The sequence below is a fragment of the Pelophylax lessonae genome, assembly GCF_965119305.1.
Source record: "Pelophylax lessonae genome assembly, chromosome: 4".
In the NCBI taxonomy this organism is placed as follows: domain Eukaryota; kingdom Metazoa; phylum Chordata; class Amphibia; order Anura; family Ranidae; genus Pelophylax; species Pelophylax lessonae.
In genome coordinates, this window is record NC_138771.1 from 125288823 (window position 1) to 125309336 (window position 20514).

Here is a 20514-nt window from a genome sequence, read left to right on the forward strand (position 1 = left end):
GGTTTTAACATACTGATATTTCAGCTAGAGATGGTTGCAGAGCTGGGGCTACAAGAAAAAAACCTTTAGGAGCCTCCAACAATTTCTATATGCAGAATCCTTTAAAGCAGGAACAGCTTCAGGAGGTACAGTGAGATGTTTAGTACTGAGACAGTAAGATCAACCACAGGAATAGACTTTTCTCTTACGTCCTCCGACAGTCGCCGCCTCTTCATATTCGTCACATATGGGGTATTAGACTTTGCTCCGAAGGAGTAGCTAGGCAACAGAATATGTTAACAATAAAGCTTTAACATATCCCACCCTCAAGGGGTGGTCCCCTCAGTCAATACCCTCCTACTTCCTGCAACCATATCTCAGTTTTAATGTCTAGCTTGTCAGGAGTGGCTGGCTCTCTCTGTGCTGGGACTTTCTGTCCCAGACTCTTTCTTCTTTTTAATATTTTGTTTGAGTTTTTCTCTCTACCTTTAATTAGCTGTTATTTTGTCAGCGTTAGTTAGTTCTTCGGACGAAGAGGATCATGCGGACTGGGTCTCGGGCTGATCCCCCTGGTCGCAGGTCGTGGGTCAGTGGCTTCCCAGTCTGCCATTGAGCGTTCAGCCAGGTAACGCTCCTGGCATAGTGAACGACCCATCCCTGTTCGGTGCAGGGATGATTGGTGAGGTGGCTACCTCACTGGACGCTGTGCGGTTTCTTAACCCCCATTTTGTGCGTCTTGAATTGCGACTCTCCCTGCCTCATGTGCAGCGGCTTGTTCGCCTGTGCGGGTCCCCCACGCCATGTGAGGTAAGTGATTTATGTGGGGACCTGTCTGTCTGGGGGGGTGTCAGTCTGGGACTGTGTAACCTGCCTCTATTCACACTGCTTGTCTCCCTATCTCTCGGCTGCATGCTGTGGGCTGCAAGGGGGGGGGGGGGGGGGAGCTGTATGACACTGTGTGTGTCAGGCTGGGCAGTGTGAGAAGCTGTGTGCTGTGGGGCATGTTTTTTTTTTTTTTTGGCATGTTTGGGCATATACAGCGATCGCTGCGGCGATCTAACATGTATCCTTATATTGGAATGTAATGTGTGTTTTACTGCACTGTGGAGCGGCGTTTTCGGCGCCAAACGACGCCATTTTGCCTGCACCCGCTCCGGCCGCATGGTTTACATGCATGGCGGCCATTTTCTTGTAGCCTCCATAGGCTTACATAGAGCGCCCTGGCAGCATCACTTCCTCTTTCCAGGAACACCGATCGAGGCAGCAGCAGCGGCGAGGGTCTCCTCAGGTTTTATCCTTCTGTTCTTGCTATCCATTGCCTGTGTTCAGTTTGCATATTCCCTGTGGGGGTCTCATTGTGCTTGAGTGTGGTGCGGTGGGCTGCGCTTGCTAAAAAGGGGCAGTTAACCCTTGGTTGTCTGGCATTACAGGGGCAATGGATTCTCAGGAGGGCAAATTTCCTACAGTATTGGTGGAAAGCCAGGGGACCGCTGTTTCCCCCCCAGGGGGGGATTTAGCCACTATTGTGGCTGGCCTTGCTGCTCAGGTGCAAATGCTGGTGGCTGCTCAATCTACTAAAAGGCCCAGAGTTGCTCTGTCCTCTGATTCTGAGGGTGAAGGTGATGGGGCTGTTCTGGCAGGGGCCTCCTTATCGGGGTCCCGCTCCTCTCTTGATCTAGTGGGGTCTGAGGTGGAGGCTGAAGTTGAGGGGGTCGATAATTCTCCCCCTGGCTCGCCTGAAGAGCTTGCAATCATGGATGAGTTGATTGCTTCCATTAAGCAAACGCTGCGTTTGCAGGACGAAGTGTGTCCCCCCGCTGCCTTGGCGGCTTATGGGACGCAGAGAAAACGCAGGACGCCGCAGGTTTTTCCCTGCAATGCTGATTTTCAGCGCGCTGTTAAGGATCAATGGCGCGATCTGCGCAAACCTTTTGCGGTACCAAGTAAATTCAAGCTGCGTTATCCTTTTTCGCCTGCCACTGATGAACGGTGGTGTGTGCCTCCACCAGTGGATCATGCAATTGCGGTTTTGAACAAAGCCACTGCGATTCCTGCTGAGGGTTCCCCTGTTTTCCGTGATGCCACGGATAGGAGACTGGAGTCTCTTGCCCGTCATACTTATTCTGTTACGGGTTCTATGCTTAAGGCTCTGTTTGCTTCTCTCATGGCGGCCCAGGCGATCGCAAGTTGGACGCAGATGCTTAGGCGCGTTCTAGTGGCCGATTCGGCCTCGGCGGCGACCCTGGATATGGTGGATCAGATCCACCAGGGTGTCATGTATCTGTGTGATGCGGACCTGGACCTGATTCCGTTGGCTGCACGTGTGCACAGCGTGGCGGTGTTGTCTCGCCGCCTGGTTTGGTTAAAATGTTGGTCGGTGGACCAATCTTCACGTAAGACCTTAGCCAATCTGCCTTATGATGGGTCTCGCCTTTTTGGGGAGTCCCTGGATGTGTTGATTAAGGGGATCACCGGGGGTAAGAGCACTCTCTTGCCCCATTTCCCCAAGGCTAAGGGGGCTTCTGGGAAGAAGCATGCAAATTTTCGGCCCCCTCAGGGGTCCTTTCGTGCCTTTCGGCCGCACTACAAGGGCAAATCGTTCAAAGGTCAAGGCTCTCAGAAGAAGCCCTGGTCTGGGAAACAGAAGTCCGGCCAATCCGGACCTGCAGCCCATAACAGTTCGGCCTGAAGGGGCGCCCTCACCCAGTTTTGGGGTGGGGGGACGCTTGCTCGGTTTTCTTCAGCCCTGGTTGGCCCGTGTGCGGGACAGATGGGTTCTGGAAATCGTTCGATCTGGTTACAAGATCGAGTTTCTCTCTCGGCCGGAGAGCAGATTTTTTCCCTCAAATCTTCAACTGTCTCCAGAGCGCCTGCGGGACCTGCACCTGGCGGTGCGGGACCTGAGGGCTCAGGCAGTGGTGGTTCCGGTGCCTCATCGGGACAGGTTTCGGGGGTTTTATTCCAATCTGTTCACCGTGCCCAGAAAGGAGGGCAAGGTTCGTCCGATTCTGGACTTGAAGGCTCTGAACCGCTCTGTGCGGGTTCGCAAGTTCCGCATGGAATCCCTGCGGTCGGTGGTGGCTGCCCTGGTTCCGGGGGAATTCATGGCCTCCATCGATTTGAAGGATGCGTACCTTCACATCCCCATATTCGAGGGTCATCAGAGGTACCTTCGATTTGCCATTGCGGAGGATCACTACCAGTTCGTGGCGTTGCCCTTTGGTCTCGCCTCGGCTCCGCGGGTCTTCACCAAGGTGCTTGCACCGGTTCTGGCATTATTGAGGGCCCAGGGCATTTCTGTCCTGGGGTATCTGGACGACATTCTGGTTCGGTCTGCGACCAGACAGGGTCTGGAGGAGGACCTGTCTGTCACAATGCAAACTCTGCAGGAGTTTGGTTGGACGATAAATTTTCCAAAGTCGACACTGAGTCCGTCGGTTCGTCTCCCCTATCTGGGAATGATACTGGACTCGGTGCAGGCGAAGGTCTTCCTGCCGGAAGACAAACTCAGGACTCTCCGGGAGGAAGTCAGGTCCCTCAGGGACGTTCCGAACTCGTCTCTGCGGACGTGTATGAGATGTCTGGGATTGATGGTCTCGGCCTTCGAGGCGATTCCTTTCGCACAGTTTCACACGCGGGGTCTCCAAGCGGAGATCCTGTCCAGGTGGGACGGGCGACCTCAATCTCTGGATCTTCAAATCTCGTTGAGTCTTCGCACCAGGGAAAACCTTCTGTGGTGGCTCCAGTCCCCGTTGGTGTCCGGGGGCAAGTCGTTTCGTCCGATCTCGTGGACGGTAATCACCACGGATGCCAGCCTGTCGGGCTGGGGTGGAGTTCTGGGCGTTCTGTCCGCTCAGGGGACTTGGTCGGAGGGGGAGTCTTCCCTTCCGATCAACATTCTGGAATTGCGTGCGATAAGGCTCTGTCTTCATCGCTGGACGGACCGGCTGCAGGGTTGCCCGGTTCGGGTGCAGACGGACAATGCCACGGCGGTGGCCTACATCAACCACCAAGGGGGCACCAGGAGTGCCCGAGCGGCTCGAGAAGTGGCCGACATTCTGTCTTGGGCCGAGACTCATGTCCCGGCGATAACGGCGGTTCACATTCCGGGAGTGGAGAACTGGCAGGCGGACTATCTGAGTCGCCAGACCCTGGATCAGGGGGAATGGTCTCTCCATCCGGCTGTCTTCCAGACGTTGTGCGCGAAGTGGGGTCTTCCAGATGTGGACCTGTTCGCGTCTCGCCTCAACAACAAGGTGAAGAGGTTCGTGGCAAGGACGCGCGACCCTCGGGCAGACGCGTCGGACGCGTTAGTGGCTCCGTGGCATCAGTACAGGCTGATGTACGCGTTTCCACCGATTCAGTTGCTGTCCAGGTTCCTTCGCAGGTTACACTCGGAACGCAACACGGTGATTCTTGTGGCACCGGACTGGCCTCGCCGGTCCTGGTACGCAGACCTCGTGAATCTGGCGGTCGACGCCCCGTGGCGTCTGCCTCTTCGAGACGATCTACTGTCTCAAGGACCGATATACCATCCTGCTTTACAGTCGCTGGCTTTGACGGCCTGGCTGTTGAGACCGAGGTCCTGAAGGAGAGGGGTCTCTCTCCGGAGGTCGTTCATACTTTAATCAACGCAAGGAAGTCTTCCTCGGGGAAGGTTTATTACCGTACTTGGAAGGCCTATTTTGCCTGGTGTGAGTCCAGGGGGTTTTCACCCCGCACGTACTCGGTGTCCCGTGTGCTGTCTTTCCTTCAAACGGGTGTTGATCAGCGTTTGGCGCTGGCTACGATAAAGGGTCAGGTGTCTGCTCTGGCCGTTCTGTTTCAACGTCCCGTGGCTTCCAACCCTTTGGTTGGCACCTTTGTTCAGGGTGTGCGGCATCTGGTTCCCCCGAGGCGGGATCCTCTGCCCCCTTGGGACTTGAATCTCGTTCTCTCTGTGTTACAACGTGCTCCTTTTGAACAGATCAGGGAGATCTCGTTGTCTATGTTGTCCAAAAAGGTCGCCTTTTTTGGTGGCGATCACTTCGGCTCGCAGAGTGTCGGAACTGGCGGCTTTGTCCTGCAAGTCTCCGTACCTGGTTATTCATTTGGATAAGGTGGTCTTGCGACCTAATCCTTTTCTGCCGAAACGAGTTTCAGAATTCCATCTTAATGAGGATATTGTCTTACCTTCGTTGTGCACGAAGCCTAAACATCCAAAGGAGGTGAGATTGCACTCTCTGGATGTTGTTCGGGCGATAAGGGTTTACCTTAAATCGACTGAGTCTTTTCGAAAGACGGACTCCTTGTTTGTTCTTCCAGAGGGTCCTCGGAAGGGCATGGCGGCTTCGGCCTCTACCATCGCCAAATGGATCAGGCAGACCATTGAACAGGCCTATGCTTTGCAGGGGAAGGTTCCCCCTGTGCCTGTGAAGGCGCACTCTACTAGATCTCTGAGTACGTCTTGGGCCTGTCGTCATGGGGCTTCTGTAGCCCAGGTGTGTAAGGCGGCGACTTGGTCGACCGTGCACACTTTCACAAAATTCTACAAAGTAGATGTTCAGGCATCGGCGGATGCTTCCTTTGGCCGCAAGGTTCTTAGTGCGGCTGTTCCCTAGGGTCCCTTGTTGGGGACTCCTGGCTGTTGGGATAAGTTTTGTATCCCCTGGTCTTTTGTCTTTTCCTGGGTTGTTGCTCCTGTTGAGCACTTATTTTTGCTGTTGCCCAGCTGGTTTCCTTCCTTTGGTAAGGTTCCTTTCTTTGATGTGGAGACTGCGTTGCCTTTCGGCGCGGATGCGTTTCCCACCCCTCATGTTTGCACTGCTTTGGGACGTCCCCATATGTGACGAATATGAAGAGGCGGCGACTGTCGGAGGACGTAAGAAAACGGAATTTTTGTAAAATCTTACCTGTAAAATTCCTTTCTCTGAGTCCTCCGACAGTCGCCGCCCCCGCCCCTCTTTTGGGGTTTGATTGTATACTCTACTGCTATTCCACTAAAACTGAGATATGGTTGCAGGAAGTAGGAGGGTATTGACTGAGGGGACCACCCCTTGAGGGTGGGATATGTTAAAGCTTTATTGTTAACATATTCTGTTGCCTAGCTACTCCTTTGGAGCAAAGTCTAATACCCCATATGTGACGAATATGAAGAGGCGGCGACTGTCGGAGGACTCAGAGAAAGGAATTTTACAGGTAAGATTTTACAAAAATTCCGTTTTTTTTTTTTTTTTTTTTTTCTTCCATTTTTTCTTTTCTTCCAATGGATAGAGTTTAGTAAGGATTTTAGGGGGTGTGAAAATCCTGTCTGAAATGATCCAACACATACAGGGAATGTTGTTTTGAAAGATTTTGCAGATCTCCTTGTACAAAGGCCCATGGAGAGATGAAGAATCGACCTGCTTTTGTGAATGGCAGTAATGAGCTTTTGCACATTAGCAAGCATGATGCGTGAACTTGTCTTAACCACTTAAGGACTGCCCCACGTACATTTATTGCGGCAGGGTGGCCCTTAAGCGCAAAATCGCGTACCTGTACATGATTTTTATTGTCTGCTCTGGGGAGCCAATCGGCAGGTCCGGTGGGCGCGATTGGCCGCTGATGGTTTAAAGGAGAGGGAGAACGGTGTTCGTTCTATGTAATCGCGCCATTACTAGTAAAAACAAATAAAAAGTCCATAAATATGTCCCATTTTTTGTAGATGCTATACCTTTTGCGCAAACCAATATACGCATTTTTTGTTTTTTTTTTTACTAAAAATATGTAGAAGAAAACAAATTGGCCTAAATTGATAAAGGAATTCGATTTTGTACTTTTTTTTTTTTTTTTTTATTGGATGTGTTTTATAGCAGAAAGTAAAGACAAATTTTTTTTTTCTTTCAAGCTTTATAGCGCAAAAAATAAAAACCGTATAGGTGTTCAAATACCACCAAAAGAAAGCTCAACTTGTGGGGAAAAAAGGACATGAATTTTATTTGGGTACAGCATTGCACGGCCGTGCAATTGTTAAAGCAATGCAGTACTGTATAGCAAAAAATCTTCCGAGGCTGAAGTGGTTAAATATAGCGGCGTTCTGGGGGCGAATAATCTTCTGCAGCTTCATCCAATACTGCCTCTGTCATCCTTCATTCTCTTCTGTCTGTCTTGTCTAGGGCAGGCATATCTAGATCTCTAGCCTGGGTAGAGAAATGGGACAAGAGGTGCGGCTATGAGCCCTGGGCAAAGATGACTATAAAAAAAAAAAAAATGTTCTTGCCTGAGAAATTGTCAAAAATAAAAGTTCTGCTTTTTGTCAAGTAAGCCGCTTTTTGTGTCCTGAAATTGAGCTGATTCAAGGACCTGTGTTTAAAGCTGGTGTTTTGCAATGGGTCCCATTTTGATTGGTCTCCTCCATAGTTACGTGTTGGGGGTATTCCCCTGTAGGATACTCGCAGTGCAAGGTGCAAAAAATAGAGCAAGCATGTCCAGCAACCTGTGTGTGGAACATTCTGTAGCGAAATTGCAGGAAGGAAATGCCTGAGTTTCCTAAGGGCTCTAGACTAAAGTAGCAGTAAAATGTGGGACCTGTGATTTGCTTCCACCAGAGAACTAAGCTCAGTGAGTTTTAGCACAAAACTTAAGATTGTACGCTGCAGTGAATACAGTTCAAATATCGCCTCCGTTTTTAAACGTAATAGTTAGAAGCACATAGGGTGACCCTGTCTTACCTGTCCCACGGTCTTGGACTGTATAAAGTTGAAGCTTTGCCTGTCAGTGGGCATATCGGCAAAGGGGATCTTCAGGAGCTGGAATCCATGGAAATGGACCAACAGCCCTGGACCCGTATTGCACTCTGCGGCTGACTAATCACGTTGCACCTGGTGCCAAGGTATGCACCCATGCAGGATCCAGTGACGGAAGCTAAATTACAGGTTGTTCCCATAACGTGGGGTCCAAATACAGCTCCCAAGCTGAAGTTGTCAAGTTTTTGATGTACTGCTTCTGTTTATGGCAGAAGACAGCGGGGAGTTCATTGAAGAATTGGAAGATAAAAAGTGGTCAATAGTGATTTCTCCATGAAGGATAGGAGGTCCATCACCTTAGGACATTACCGCTAAACTGAGGACTTCTGGGGTTATAAGGGAAACGCCCACTGGGCATGCCCTCAGAAGTTTACCAGAGCCTAAAACCTACGATCTGTGAATACTTTGCCTGTGTCCTGTACTGTATGGTTAAAGTGGTAGTAAACTCCCTTGGCTGATTTTTACCTATTGGTAAGGCTTACCTATAGTTACAGTAAATATCTCCTAAACCTGCACCGTTTAGGAGATTTTGTGAAGCCGCTGGGGATGTCACCGGTGCATGCGCTCTAAAGGAGCGGCATACCCATGCTGTCCCTTCGGAGCCCTGTGCCGTGAACAGTGACTCCTGCGACATCATTGTGGCTCCTCCATTCAAAGGCCCGAAACCTGCGAACCAGAAGAAAGACCAAGTGAAGATGGAAGCGGTGACAGCGCACCACTGGGGGGCTTCGTTTTAAAGGGATTGTAAAGTCAGAAGGTTTCTATTTTAATGCATTCTATGCATTAAGATAAAAACTGTGCAGCAGCACCCCTAATACCTGCACCCCATCTTGTACCAACAATATCTACGAATGCCTTGGCCGTCCGGGACTCTCCTCCTCATTGGCTGAAACACAGCAGTGGCGCCATTGGCTCCCACTGCGGTTAATCAAACTCAGCTAATAAGGAGAGAGAGGGGGTGGGGCCGAACCCACTGATCATGGAGCTGTGGCTTGGCTTGGGTGCCCCTTTAACAAGCTGCTTGCTTTGGGAGCACTTAACAGGAGGAAGGGGCCAGGAGCTCCAGCCAGGGACTTGAGAATGGGAGGATCTGGGCTGCCCTGTGCAAAACCACTGCACAAAAGCAGGGGTAGGTATGACATGTTTTTTTTTTTTATATTAAAATAAAAGTTCACTTTAAGGCAAATTTTACATAAAGTGCTAGTATGCGATGCATTTTAACATTGCCTTGCGTTTACTACTGCTTTAAGATAAACTATTAGAAGTTTGGGCCAGCATAGTTACCTTCTATTATCGGTGTCAAACATTTGGAGGGCTGCAGGGAACCCTTAAAATTCTGTGTTGAGGGATTTGGTGAGGTTAGATCCTACTACTCATCTGCCCCTGCGTTCCACCTAGTGTAATCACAGAACTCCTTAAACACAACTCATAAAACTGAATAAAAGATGTTTTTTGAAAGGACGAGGGCAGAGCGACCACCCCCCCCCCCCCCCCCCAAAATCTTCCCAATCAATGTATTTTGCGCAGAATACAACAAAATAATTTTAGCAGTCCTCCAGATGTTGGTTGCCTACATTAGCGGTAACAAAGTGGGCGCAATGTAACTTCTACTACAAAAAAATTTTTCTGTAGTTTCACTATAAGCTCTTCCTGTCCTTTTACAGTTACACATATTTCCCCATTCAGATGTTAAGAACACTTGTAAACACTTCAAAGTGTCAGTGTACACAAGTCTGGCTCTTAGTATTATGACTAGCCGATGTGATCACAATTTAACTAGTTGTTGACCCTGGGCATACTACGCAGGCCCAAAAAATGTATTGAATTTTTAAAAACTTAAACCTATTTTTTTTTTTTTTTTGGCCTGTGGGGGTTGTATGGGTGTGGGACCTGAGGTAGTTAGGAGAACCAGCCAGTCAAAACTGTGCTAATGTAGGAAATTTACCATTTGCTACCCTGTCAATTTAAGCTAACACCTTGTAAGCCATCATAACCATATTAAACATCAGGTCCCAACAGTAAATTTTCTCTGCCCTTTCTTTCTTTAGACCCATAGCAACCTGGAACACTTGGTGATGATGGAAAGAATTCTTGGGCCGTTACCTCGACGTATGGTGTACAAAACCAAGTAAGAAATGCTTATCTGCTACTTAAAATTTTAGAAATGCTTGACTGTAATATGAAGCAACGCATTGGCAATCATTTTGACACAGGTGATCTTTAGACAAGTGCCTGAAACTGGAAATCGTATCCTGTTTACTTGGATGGACTTAAAATAGCATTTCTCTTTCGTTCATTGACACAGCTCCTGATTCTTCTTAACAATTGGGTTATACTGCCCTCTACAGGAGTAGGACACTAGGCAGGAAAAAGCTTGATTAAGCCTATGGGCAGTCCTAGGGGGTATATACCCACTCTCAGCTCTATAGGCACTCCTTTTTTTTTTTTTTCCCTTCTGCCTAGTCAGGAGTAAGGACCTAGTTCCTTGCTGGGATCTCTGGTCCTGGCAAATTTTTCTTTTTAAATTGAATTTTTTCCTCCTTTTTTTTTTTTATTATTCCTGTGAGAATCTACAATCAAGTTTCAGACTGGGCAACGAGCTGAATAACCTAGATCCTTGGGTAACCTAGGATCCTTAGGTTCCCCCCAGTCTGACCAGCGAGTGCGTGCAGACTGCAGCTCCGCGCTAGGTCCGCCGCAACTTAGCCCCTCTGGACTGCGAGTTAAACGTCTTGCGAGGACGCATACGACCTGGCCTCGGCCTGAATAGCTGCGTTTCTCCTGGCTAACAGCACCCACATTACAATGGAGCGGTGGTCTGTCCGGAGCGATGTCCTCCTTGTTTCTCGTATGGTAAGTAACTGTCCCCCCTCTACTACTACTGGAGAGTTTTGGGGGGGGACGTCTTCGCCCCCCCAGGTGCGGTTATGAGCTGGTTGTTGCCACTTGCTCTTAAAAGGGGAATTTTTTCCTATGTTTTTGTTCCTGTGAGAATCTATAATCCATTGTTCCAGTCTGGCCAGCGAGCACACGCAGGCCTCAGCTCCTCAATAGGTGGGCCGGGACATAGCCCCACTGGACAGGGGCTGGCCTGCGAGTTAAACGTCTTGCGAGGGCAAATACGAACTGCCTTCAGCCTTAATCGCAGCATTCCTCCTGGCCGACAGCCACCCGCAATTCGATGGAGCGGTGGTCTGTCCGTAGCGGTGTACACTCTGTTCCTGGTATGAAAAGTAGCTTCTCCCCTCCACTCCTAGAGGGTTTTGGGGTGGACGTAGGCCCCTCCCTGGGATGGCGGGAATCCCCTGGTTCCCCTCCCAGCCCCCCTAAACTTTCCGTGGCCGCTTTGGGTCCTTTGGCCCGCCCCCTCCCTCCATGGGTGAGGTTATGAGCTGGCTTTTGCCACATGCTCTAAAGGGGGGCTTGTTGGTGATGCTGCTGACTGGGTTTTTCCTGGTGCTCAACCCCCTGATCTGCAGGGTTCCTTGCCACCCTGGGGGTTGGTGACTAGGGTGGGGATGTCCTCTGGGCTCCCTGCGATGGCTGTTGGGCTGGAGGAGTGGATAGTTTAGCATCTGTGGGTCCCTGCCTCACACGGCCGGATTCAGCCAAAAATTTAGGCTGCGGCTTTGTGGCCTACTGGTCGTAAATGATGTAGGGCGGCCCCTGTGAGTGGCTGAAGCCACTGACTCCCATTTGGGCATCCACCCTCCCCTCCGCTGCCCCTGGGTGGTCAGCTGGTGCTTGTGGCTGGGCGCCCACAAAAATGTAGGCAGCGGCCTCCTAGGCCACTATGGCCAAGTCGGGTGCCTCCGTTGGGGGTAAGCCCCAGTGAGTTTGGCTGAAGCCCCTACTCTTCCTTTGGGCATCTGCCAGACTGGGATCCATGCACTTGCGGCTGGGCCTCCACGAAAATGTAGGTCACGGCTTGCTGCCTGCTAGGCAATGTGGTCAGCTTGGCGCGTCCCTTGGAAGCGGTGGCACTGTATGGGCAGTTAATTCTTTGATGACACCGTTGCCGCCATTATTGTGTGGGGCACCGGTCCCGTTTTAGCGCTGCTGGACCATCAGGGTACCCTGCCTGCTCGTCTGCATCATGGTGGGTGGCCCTCTTTTTAAGGGTCCCCCGACCCCCGTTGTCCAAGTAGGTGGCCCATTGGTGGGCCCTCGGTCAGCATCAGTCGGTGGCCCTCCCCTGATTGTCACGTCACAGATCCTGAAATTGTTTTGGCCGCAAGTCACCCTGCTGGGTCTGCTTCCAAGTACCCGGAGTGCTCAGATAGCGAGGATAATTCCTCTGCTCCTCTAGATGCGCATAAAAAGGCGCAGGGGGATGCACGGTTTGTGTCAGTGCGTGAAATTTTAAAAAGGGGAAACACCCTCACCGCAAATTTCCGCTTAGTTTGACAACATTGTTCTAAACAGTGGGGTTGTCCAAAACGCAGTGGTTCCGAAGTGTTTTTTTCCTTGCGGTATCCTTATAAGGATTATCTGCTTAAAAGGTGGATGGTGTTATCTGCAGCGGACTCGTCGGTTTCCAGGTTGAAAAAAAGCTACCTTTATTACAGTGAAGGAGTCTCTGGCCTTTACAGATCCAGCTGTTAGGAGGGCGGAGACTCTGGCTTGCCATATGTTCGCTGTGGCTGGTTCGGCACTTAGGCCGGTATTTACTATTGCCCTGGTGTCGCAAACTTTGACCGAGTAAGCTAAACTTTTGCGCTGGGACCTGGAGGGGTAACCGCTTCCCCCTGTCTTGCGGGGCTGGTGGATCAGTTGATCCAGGGGCTACAGTTTATCTGTGATGCTTCTTTGGATGCAGCTCCTTTTTGATTTCTAGGTTGTCTGTATCGGCAGTGGTACTTCGGCATATTAATCTGGCTGAAATGCTGGTCTGCGGACCAGACTTCTAAGAAGGCCTTATCGGAGCCCCCCCTTGTAGGGGGATTGCCTGTTTAAAGCTTCCTTTGATGATATTAAGGATCTCACAAGGGGGAGGGGGGTAGACGTGAGCCATTCTCACCTCCCATGAGGTTTTTTTTTTTTTGTGTCTCAGGGTCTCAAGACAAGGGATCAAAAGTAGGGGACTCCATCAGGTGCATACATAAGGAGATAATAGACAAAAATCTAGTGCTCTCCGTACGGTTATCTCCTTATGTGTGCACCTGATCGAATTGGACCGGAGTGAAGTCCCATACTTCCCTAGGTGGTGGTATCATCTTGCACATACCCTAATTGAGGGAACAAGCTGACTTAGACCCTTGGTGACTCGGGGGTCTAAGAGTGAGGTGAGAGGCCAAATTAACTGATGGTTGGTGAACACATTCACTGTGGTGTGAAGCACTGGAGACTTTCACTTGATCGGATTGTTGGACTTTTGTTACTCACTTTGATGTACACCATTATTCTCAATTTTGTTACTGTTTGATTTTCTTTATGCTTTGATTGTGTAGTGTGTACACAGTCGGTGTTAGTCGCCAGTCACTTGTATTCATAATTATATATTTTTGGTATAACACTGTATTTTGCATATATATCATGTGGCACAATATATTATTTTTGCATAGAATTGGTTATATTGATTCTTACACAATATAATTTTGCACATTTTGTATGTTGAACCATTTTTTGCGCTGATATTTTTTCACTGTGTTTTGTCTGACTCTGAATCATCCCTCTGGGCTTGCATGCGGGTGCTGGGCCTGATGGTGTCCACCCTTTGAGGCGGTCTGTTTGCCTAGTTCCACACAAGATCTCTAAGAGATTCTGGTGAAATGGCACAAGGATCCACGGTCTCTAGAGGTGGCTTCGTGCTTTGGCAATTCGACAGGGAAAATCCTTCTTCACCTGTACTGGACAGTTGTTGCCACGGATGCCTGTCTGGGTGGGGAGGGGGTCTGGAATCTGGCATGGCAGAGTCCATACTGCCGATTAATGTACTGGAACTCAGAGTGATCAGACTTGTCTGGCTCGTTGGACAATTTGTCTTCAGGGGTGTTCGGTACAAATTCATTCGGACAAGGCCGCGGTCTGTTAATCACCAAGGGGGCATAAGAAGTGTCCTGGTGGCTCGATAAGTAGCTGGCATTCTAAGGTGGGCTGCCAATTTCGTTCCAATCCTCTTTAACGCCTGTGCAGGATCGAGGCAGAAAGGCTCCTGGTCATTCGAGTGCCTTCAGACTGGCCTCATCGATCTTGGTACGCCGATCTGGTATGGCTTGTCACCCATGCTCCTTTGAGACTTCCGCTCAGGGAAGATCTGCTGTCCCAAGGACCAATCTTCCATCCTGCTTTTCAGTTGCTGGCTTTGACGGCTTGGCTTTTGAAGGATAGGGAATTGTCTGAATCAGTGATTCCTACGCTGTTAAAGCGGTAGTAAAAAAAATAAATAAAACCCTGCAAGACAAAGGCATAATGAGCTAGTATGCATCGCATACTAGCTCATTATGAAATACCTTAGAACGAAGCCCCGACACGGACCCCCGGACACAGCTGTGGGAGCTGACATGATCCCTCGGCGTCTCTTCCGGGTTCGACTGCTCCGGCACTGTGATTGGCCAGAGCCGCGATGACGTCACTCCCGCGCATGCCCGGCACTTCCCGGCAAGGAACTCTGAAGGTCACCCCGGTCCTTCAGAGCGCATGCGCCGCTCGCGTCAGCGGCTGCATGCAGTGCAGATATCTCCTAAACCGTGCAGGTTTAGGAGATATTAATTGTACCTACAGGTAAGCCTTAATCTAGGCTTACCTGTAGTTAAGTAACAAACAGCAGTATACTACCGCTTTAAAGGTTAGGAAATCTACTTCTCGGAAGATCTACCATCGTACGTGGAAGAGGTACATTGCGTGGAGTGAATCCCTTGGGGTTCCTCCTTGCTCTTTTTACGGTGGCTTTGGTTATTGTCTGAGTCGGTGATTCCTACGCTGTTGAAAGTTAGAAAACCGACTTCTAAGATGATCTACTGTTGTACGTGGAAGACAAACATTGCGTTGTGTGTGAGTCTCTTGGGGTTTTTCCTCGTTCCTTCTAGTGGATCGGAATTTAACCTTCCTTCAAAGGGGGGTTAAACAGCAATTGGCCTGGAGTACCATCAAGGGCCAGGTATCGGCTTTGGCGGTTTTTTTCCAAAGACCTTTGGCCACACACTCCCTGGTGCGTACCTTTCTTCAGGGTGTTCGACATTGGTTCCTTCAGTGCAGGATCTGATGCCGCCCTGGGATCTTAATTTGATGCTTTCAGCTCTACAGAAGCTTTGCTTTGAAAATATCGGGAGCTTTTCCTGCTTTTGCTGTCCCAGAAGGTGACCTTTTTTGGTAGTTTTCACCACTGCACGCAGGCTGTCCAAACTGGCGGCGTTATCCTGTCGTTCACCTTATCTAGTGATTCACAAGGATAGGGCGGTGCTTTGCCCCTGACCGTCATTCCTTCCTAAGGTGGTCTCTGACTTTCATTTGAATGTAGACATTGTGTTTCCTACCCTGTGTCCCAGGCCTAAACATCCGAAGGAAATTGCCTTGGATGTGTTCTGGGCAATTAAGGTGTACCGGGCAGCTACAGAGTCTTTTAGGAAGTCACTCTCTATTGTGCTCAGACGGACCTTGCAAAGGGTTGTCAACTTCTTCTGCGACCATTTCCAGATGAATCAGACAGACGGTGGTTCCAGCCTATTCCATCAAGGGTCTGGTTCCTCCTTTCCCTGTCAAGGCACACTCTATTAGGGCACCTAGTGCCTCCTGGGCTTTCCGTTGTGCGTCAGTAACTCATGTTTGCAAGATGGCCCCCTGATCGTCGGTGCACACTTTTACAAAGTTTTTCTAAAGTGGATGTGCTGGCATGTGCGGTGTTGGCATGTGCGGATGCTTCAAGGTTTTGCAGGCTGCTGTTTAGAGGACCTGGTCCTCTTTGAGGGTGTATTGTTTTTCAGGTGAGCTCCAGTTGTTATGACCATAATGAGGATGGTATTGACATAGCCCCAAATGATCCACAATGGCTCAAAAGTGATATGGTCCAGACATATTTAGACAGAATAAGGGTGGATAAATGGCCTGGACCAGATGGCATCCACCTACGCATCCTAAAAGAATTAAGCGCTGTAATTTCAAAGTCCGTTTCTAATTTTTAGGGACTCGTTAAGGACTGGAATAGTACCGCTGGATTGGCATAGGGCCAATGTGGTGCCTATATTTAAAAAGGGATCAAAGTCTTTGCCAAGTAACTATAGGCCTGTTAATTTAACTTCTATAGTCGGGAAGATACTGGAGAGTTAATAAAAGACCACATAGATGAGTTCTTGCTGGAAAAAAATTTTAAGCAACAGACAGCATGGATTCATGAAAGACAGGAGTTGTCAAACAAACCTGATTTCTTTGTATGAGGAGATAAGTAAAACCTTGGACAGAGAGGGGTGGCTGTGGATGTAGTATACTTGTATTTTGCAAAAGCGTTTGACACAGTTCCCCACACACGGCTAATGTGTAAGGTAAAGTCTACAGGCTTGGAAAGATCAGTTTGTAAATGGATAGAAAATTGGCTATAAGATATAATTCAGAGAGTAGTGGTTATTGATTGTTACTCTGAATGGTCGAAGGTTATCGGTGGTGTACCCCAAGGTTCAGAATTTAAAATCTTTCTAAATGATAAAGGGTCTGGGATTAAAAGCACCATTTCAGTCTTTGCAGATGACAGACATGCTCCTAGCAATTCTCTCCTTCCTCATCTTTTTCTCTCGGGAGATCTACAAACAACTGCCGGGCTGGGCGACTGGCTGGATAATCTAGATCCAGTGATCAGGCAGCGAGCACGTGCAGACCGCAGCTACCCACTAGGTCGGCCGCGACATAGCCTCATGGACAGAGGCTGGCCCGCAAGGTAAACGTCTCACAGGGTTTGCATAAAACCGGGCTTGGGTCTGAGTCGAAGCGATCCCTTTGCCGACAGCTTCCCTACTTTGGTGGGGGGAGGAGTTCTGTCTGGAGCATTTCCTGCACCATAAAAAGGTAAGTACAGTCCCCCCCCTCCTCTTTTGGTGGTTTTCTTTGGGGTGGACACGGGTTACCTCCAGGGACAGTCAGACCTGCCTGCAGGTTCCCCACTCCCATTCCCCCGTCTGGACCTAGTCTGGTGGGGGTCCCAGGGCAGAGAATGCAGCAGAGATCCCTGGGGTCTCCCCTGTTATCCACACTCTGTAAGGGTCCTGGGATAGTGTGTGTTCCGCCCTGGTAGTCTGGAGGGGTCCCAATGTAGGAGACCCCTAGGTGCATGTCCTGCTGTTTGCAGTGTGGGTATAGTGCTGGAAGGGTCCTAGTGCAGAGACCGGTTCAGAGTGCACAGCAGTCTCCCCTAAATGTGTGTCCTATCCTCAAGGGGGGTCCCCTTGCAGTGGGTACAGGAAAGATCCTGGCATCATGCTTCAGTGTTTGTAGCTGATGACCATTTTCTTAGTCTGGCTGGTCTCCGGTTGGTGGTCATGTTTTTGTAGTTGATGTCATGGGGGCTATTTTCCCTTAGTCTGGGAGATGCTTGAGACAACTCAAGCCTCGTGGGGATGCCGAAGCTCCTTCTCTTCCTCCTTGGTTCTCTTCCTGTGCCCGGGACATATGAACAGGGAATAGCGTCCATAATGATGCTGGGTTTGAATTCTCATCGCTCCTCCGGTCGGTAGGGGGGAGTCTTTAGGGGTCCCTGTTATCTCTCTGCTGAAAGGTACCCTAAACCTTGAGGGGATCCTTTTTAGTGGTGCCAAAAGATCGTTTTTGTACTGCAAGGTCTTCCTTTCCTTATGGAGCCTCAGGCTCCCATCTCCCCCATTGACCCCCTCAAGGAGGTGGCAGGTCCCTCAGAACCCCAGCTTCCCATGGTTGCACTGATGGCTGTCCTGCAGTCCTTAGTGTCCCGGGTGGAAGTGGTGTGTGCGCAAAGGCCCAAGAGGAAGCATCCCCCGCCTTTCTCTGCTCAGTCTGTCATCGTATTCTGAGCTGGTTGCCACCATAGAGGTGGGCCGTCCAGGGGGACTTAACACACCCCCTGACCCATCCGATAGTGAGGATGATATCTCCATGGTTGCAGCGGCGAATGGAAAAACTGCTGGTAGACGCACTTATTACTGCAGTGCGTGAGACTTTAAAGATTAAGGATGCAGCTGATGTAGCCATGGATGTGGTTGTGTTGTTTGGTACCCATAAAAAATTAGGAAGAATGCAACTGCGCTAACAAAAACCAAAAGTGATAGCAGCCGGCTTAGCAACTGACATCAAGTTGTTAAACATAAATTTAATTCCAAGTGCAGCACTACAAAATAATGAGATACATTATCACCAATATATAAATATAAACTCATTAATACATATTCCTCTAGGTAAATGGAGATTGCAAAAAGTCTAAAGGTATAATGTTGTGTAATTTTGTCAACCACTATAATTTCCCACTGCACTGTATACCATGCTTGTGTCAGATGGATGTTTGTAAGTATCTTTCTTGCTTTAACCACTTCAGCCCCGAAAAATTTGGCTGCTCAAAGACCAGGTCCTATTTTGCAATTCGGCACTGCGTGACTTTAACGGTCAATTGCGCAGTCATGCGACACTGTACCCAAATTAAATTGACGTCCTTTTTTTTTTTCCCCCACAAAGAGAGCTTTCTTTTGGTGGTATTTGATCACCTGTGCGATTTTTTTTTTTTTTTTTTTTTCTCTTGTTTGCGCTATAAGTAAAAAAAGAGCAACAATTTTGAGAAAATAACAATATTTTTCACTTTTTATATGAAATTCTCAAAGAAAAAATGTAAAAATCAAAATGCTTTAACATTTTAGGCCAATTTGTTTTCTGCTACATATTTTTGGTAAAAAAAAATCCCAATACGCTTATTTTGATTGGTTTGCGCAAAAGTTATTGCGTTTACTAACTACGGAAAAGATTTGTAATTTTTTAACTAGTAATAGCGGCGATCTGCCTTTTTTTTTTTTTTTTTTTTTTTGCGGGATTGTGGCGGACAGATCGGACCCCTAACTGACACTTTTGGGGGTACCAGTGACATTATTACAGTAATCAGTGCTATTAATATGCACTGTTACTGTAAAAATGACACTGGCAGGGAAGGGGTTAAATTGGTGATCAAGGGGTTAAGTGTGTCCCTAGGGGCGTGATTCTAACTGTTAGGGGGCGTGGCTAGTGAAGTAACCACAGAGACATGTGATCCTATATAGCAGGATCGCATAGCCTCTGTGCCTACTTCAGTGAGAATGACAGACGGCTGTGTTTACATCAGCCGTCTGTCTTTCTCGCTCTCCTATGGGAGATCGAGAGTGGCTGGCAGCCATCGGAGCCGCCGGTCACCCGCGCTGGCTAGGCAGGGATCGAGCGGGGGCAGGAGCGCGCCCCCGGCGGCACGTGCTCGCCCCCTACAGGCTCTTTGCCAAGCGACGTAGTATTATGTCACTTTGCCTGTAAGCGGCTGCGTGCCACAGTAAATGTACAGGAGGCGGTCAGCAAGTGGTTAATAAAGCCATTTGTTAAGCAATATCACACTATATCGGTGTTACCATCTCTTTCATGGAAAATGGAAACTCTGGTTGCTATGAGCCATCTACTCCTAGCGATCTATTATTACATGGGAGAATACCGGTATCCTGGTCATCTTACACCGTGTGAGCAGTGGATTAACATCATGCGTGTTTGACCCTCTTGCTATAAGGCACTTGGGTCCTCAATCTAGTGATCTTATACCTTATACCTTTTCTGTCGGGGTTGGTTCTACACTTGGGTTACACTTCATGAAATATATTGTTTTGAAGATTCACAGTTCACTGTCTTTGGACTCTGTCACTGTTTTCAATTTTATTTATAACCCCTATGGACTTTTTTCAATCTCCATTTCCGTTGAGGAATAAGTATATGAGTTTATATTTATATATTTGTGACGATGTATCTCATTATTTCGTAGCGCTGCGCTTGGAATTCTATTTGTTTGGTACGCATAAGTTGCATCGTACTCCAAAGGTGTTTCCTTGTGTGCCTTATTTTGACAATCTTTCTTGTAAAGGATGTGAACAACCAAAATTACCCTTTGTGGTCCCCAAACGATTTGCTGTACGTTACCCTTTTGAGGAGTCCCTTTTAAAAAAGTGGACTGTTTCCAGGTTGAATAAAGCATCCATGATCCCAGTAGAGGAATCCCTGTCCTTTAACCACTTAACGTCTAGCCACGTAGACCTACGTCGGCTGACTTTGCGGGGTTATACCGGGATGATGCCTCTAGCTAGAGGCATCATCCCGGTACCGTGGTTTGAAGTCGACGGTCGGCTTTCCGTCGGTAACGACCGATGCGGCTTGGATGGAGTCCCGATGAATGCCGGAAACGGCATCGATCGGGTCTCCGATGACGTAACCCGGAGGCGGCGTCCATGACGTCACTTCCAGGTTACTGTGCTGCAAAAGGCGGCAGATTTGAAAAACGGCTGTATGCAAAAATGCCGTTTTCGGCGTTTTGCATACAGGGAAGTGTAGTGGAGGGGTCTAGGGACTTTTAGACCCTCGATCCCTCCATAAAGTGTACCTGTCACTACATATTGTTGTCACAAGGGATGTTTACATTGCTTGTGACCGCAATAAAAGTGATCAGATTTTTTATTTTTTTTTAAAAACCTGTAATAAAGTTAAAAAAAATAAATAGGAAAAAAAAAATTTAGCCGTCACCGTTGGCTCGCGCAGAAAAGAAAACGTATACGCAAGTCGAGCCGCGAATGAAATCGCTGTTCAAACACACATGTGAGGTATCGGC

At 48.8% G+C, this 20514-nt stretch overlaps 1 protein-coding gene across 1 annotated transcript in view; it reads left to right on the forward strand.

Annotated features, from left to right (window-relative positions):
• The window catches only part of CLK3 (CDC like kinase 3), a 123069-nt gene that overhangs the window by 87393 nt on the left and 15162 nt on the right, over window positions 1–20514 (forward strand). The window contains exon 12 of the mRNA XM_082252841.1: window positions 9791–9870. Within this exon, the coding sequence (XP_082108967.1) occupies window positions 9791–9870 (80 nt within the window). The remainder of the gene's footprint in view (window positions 1–9790; window positions 9871–20514) is intronic.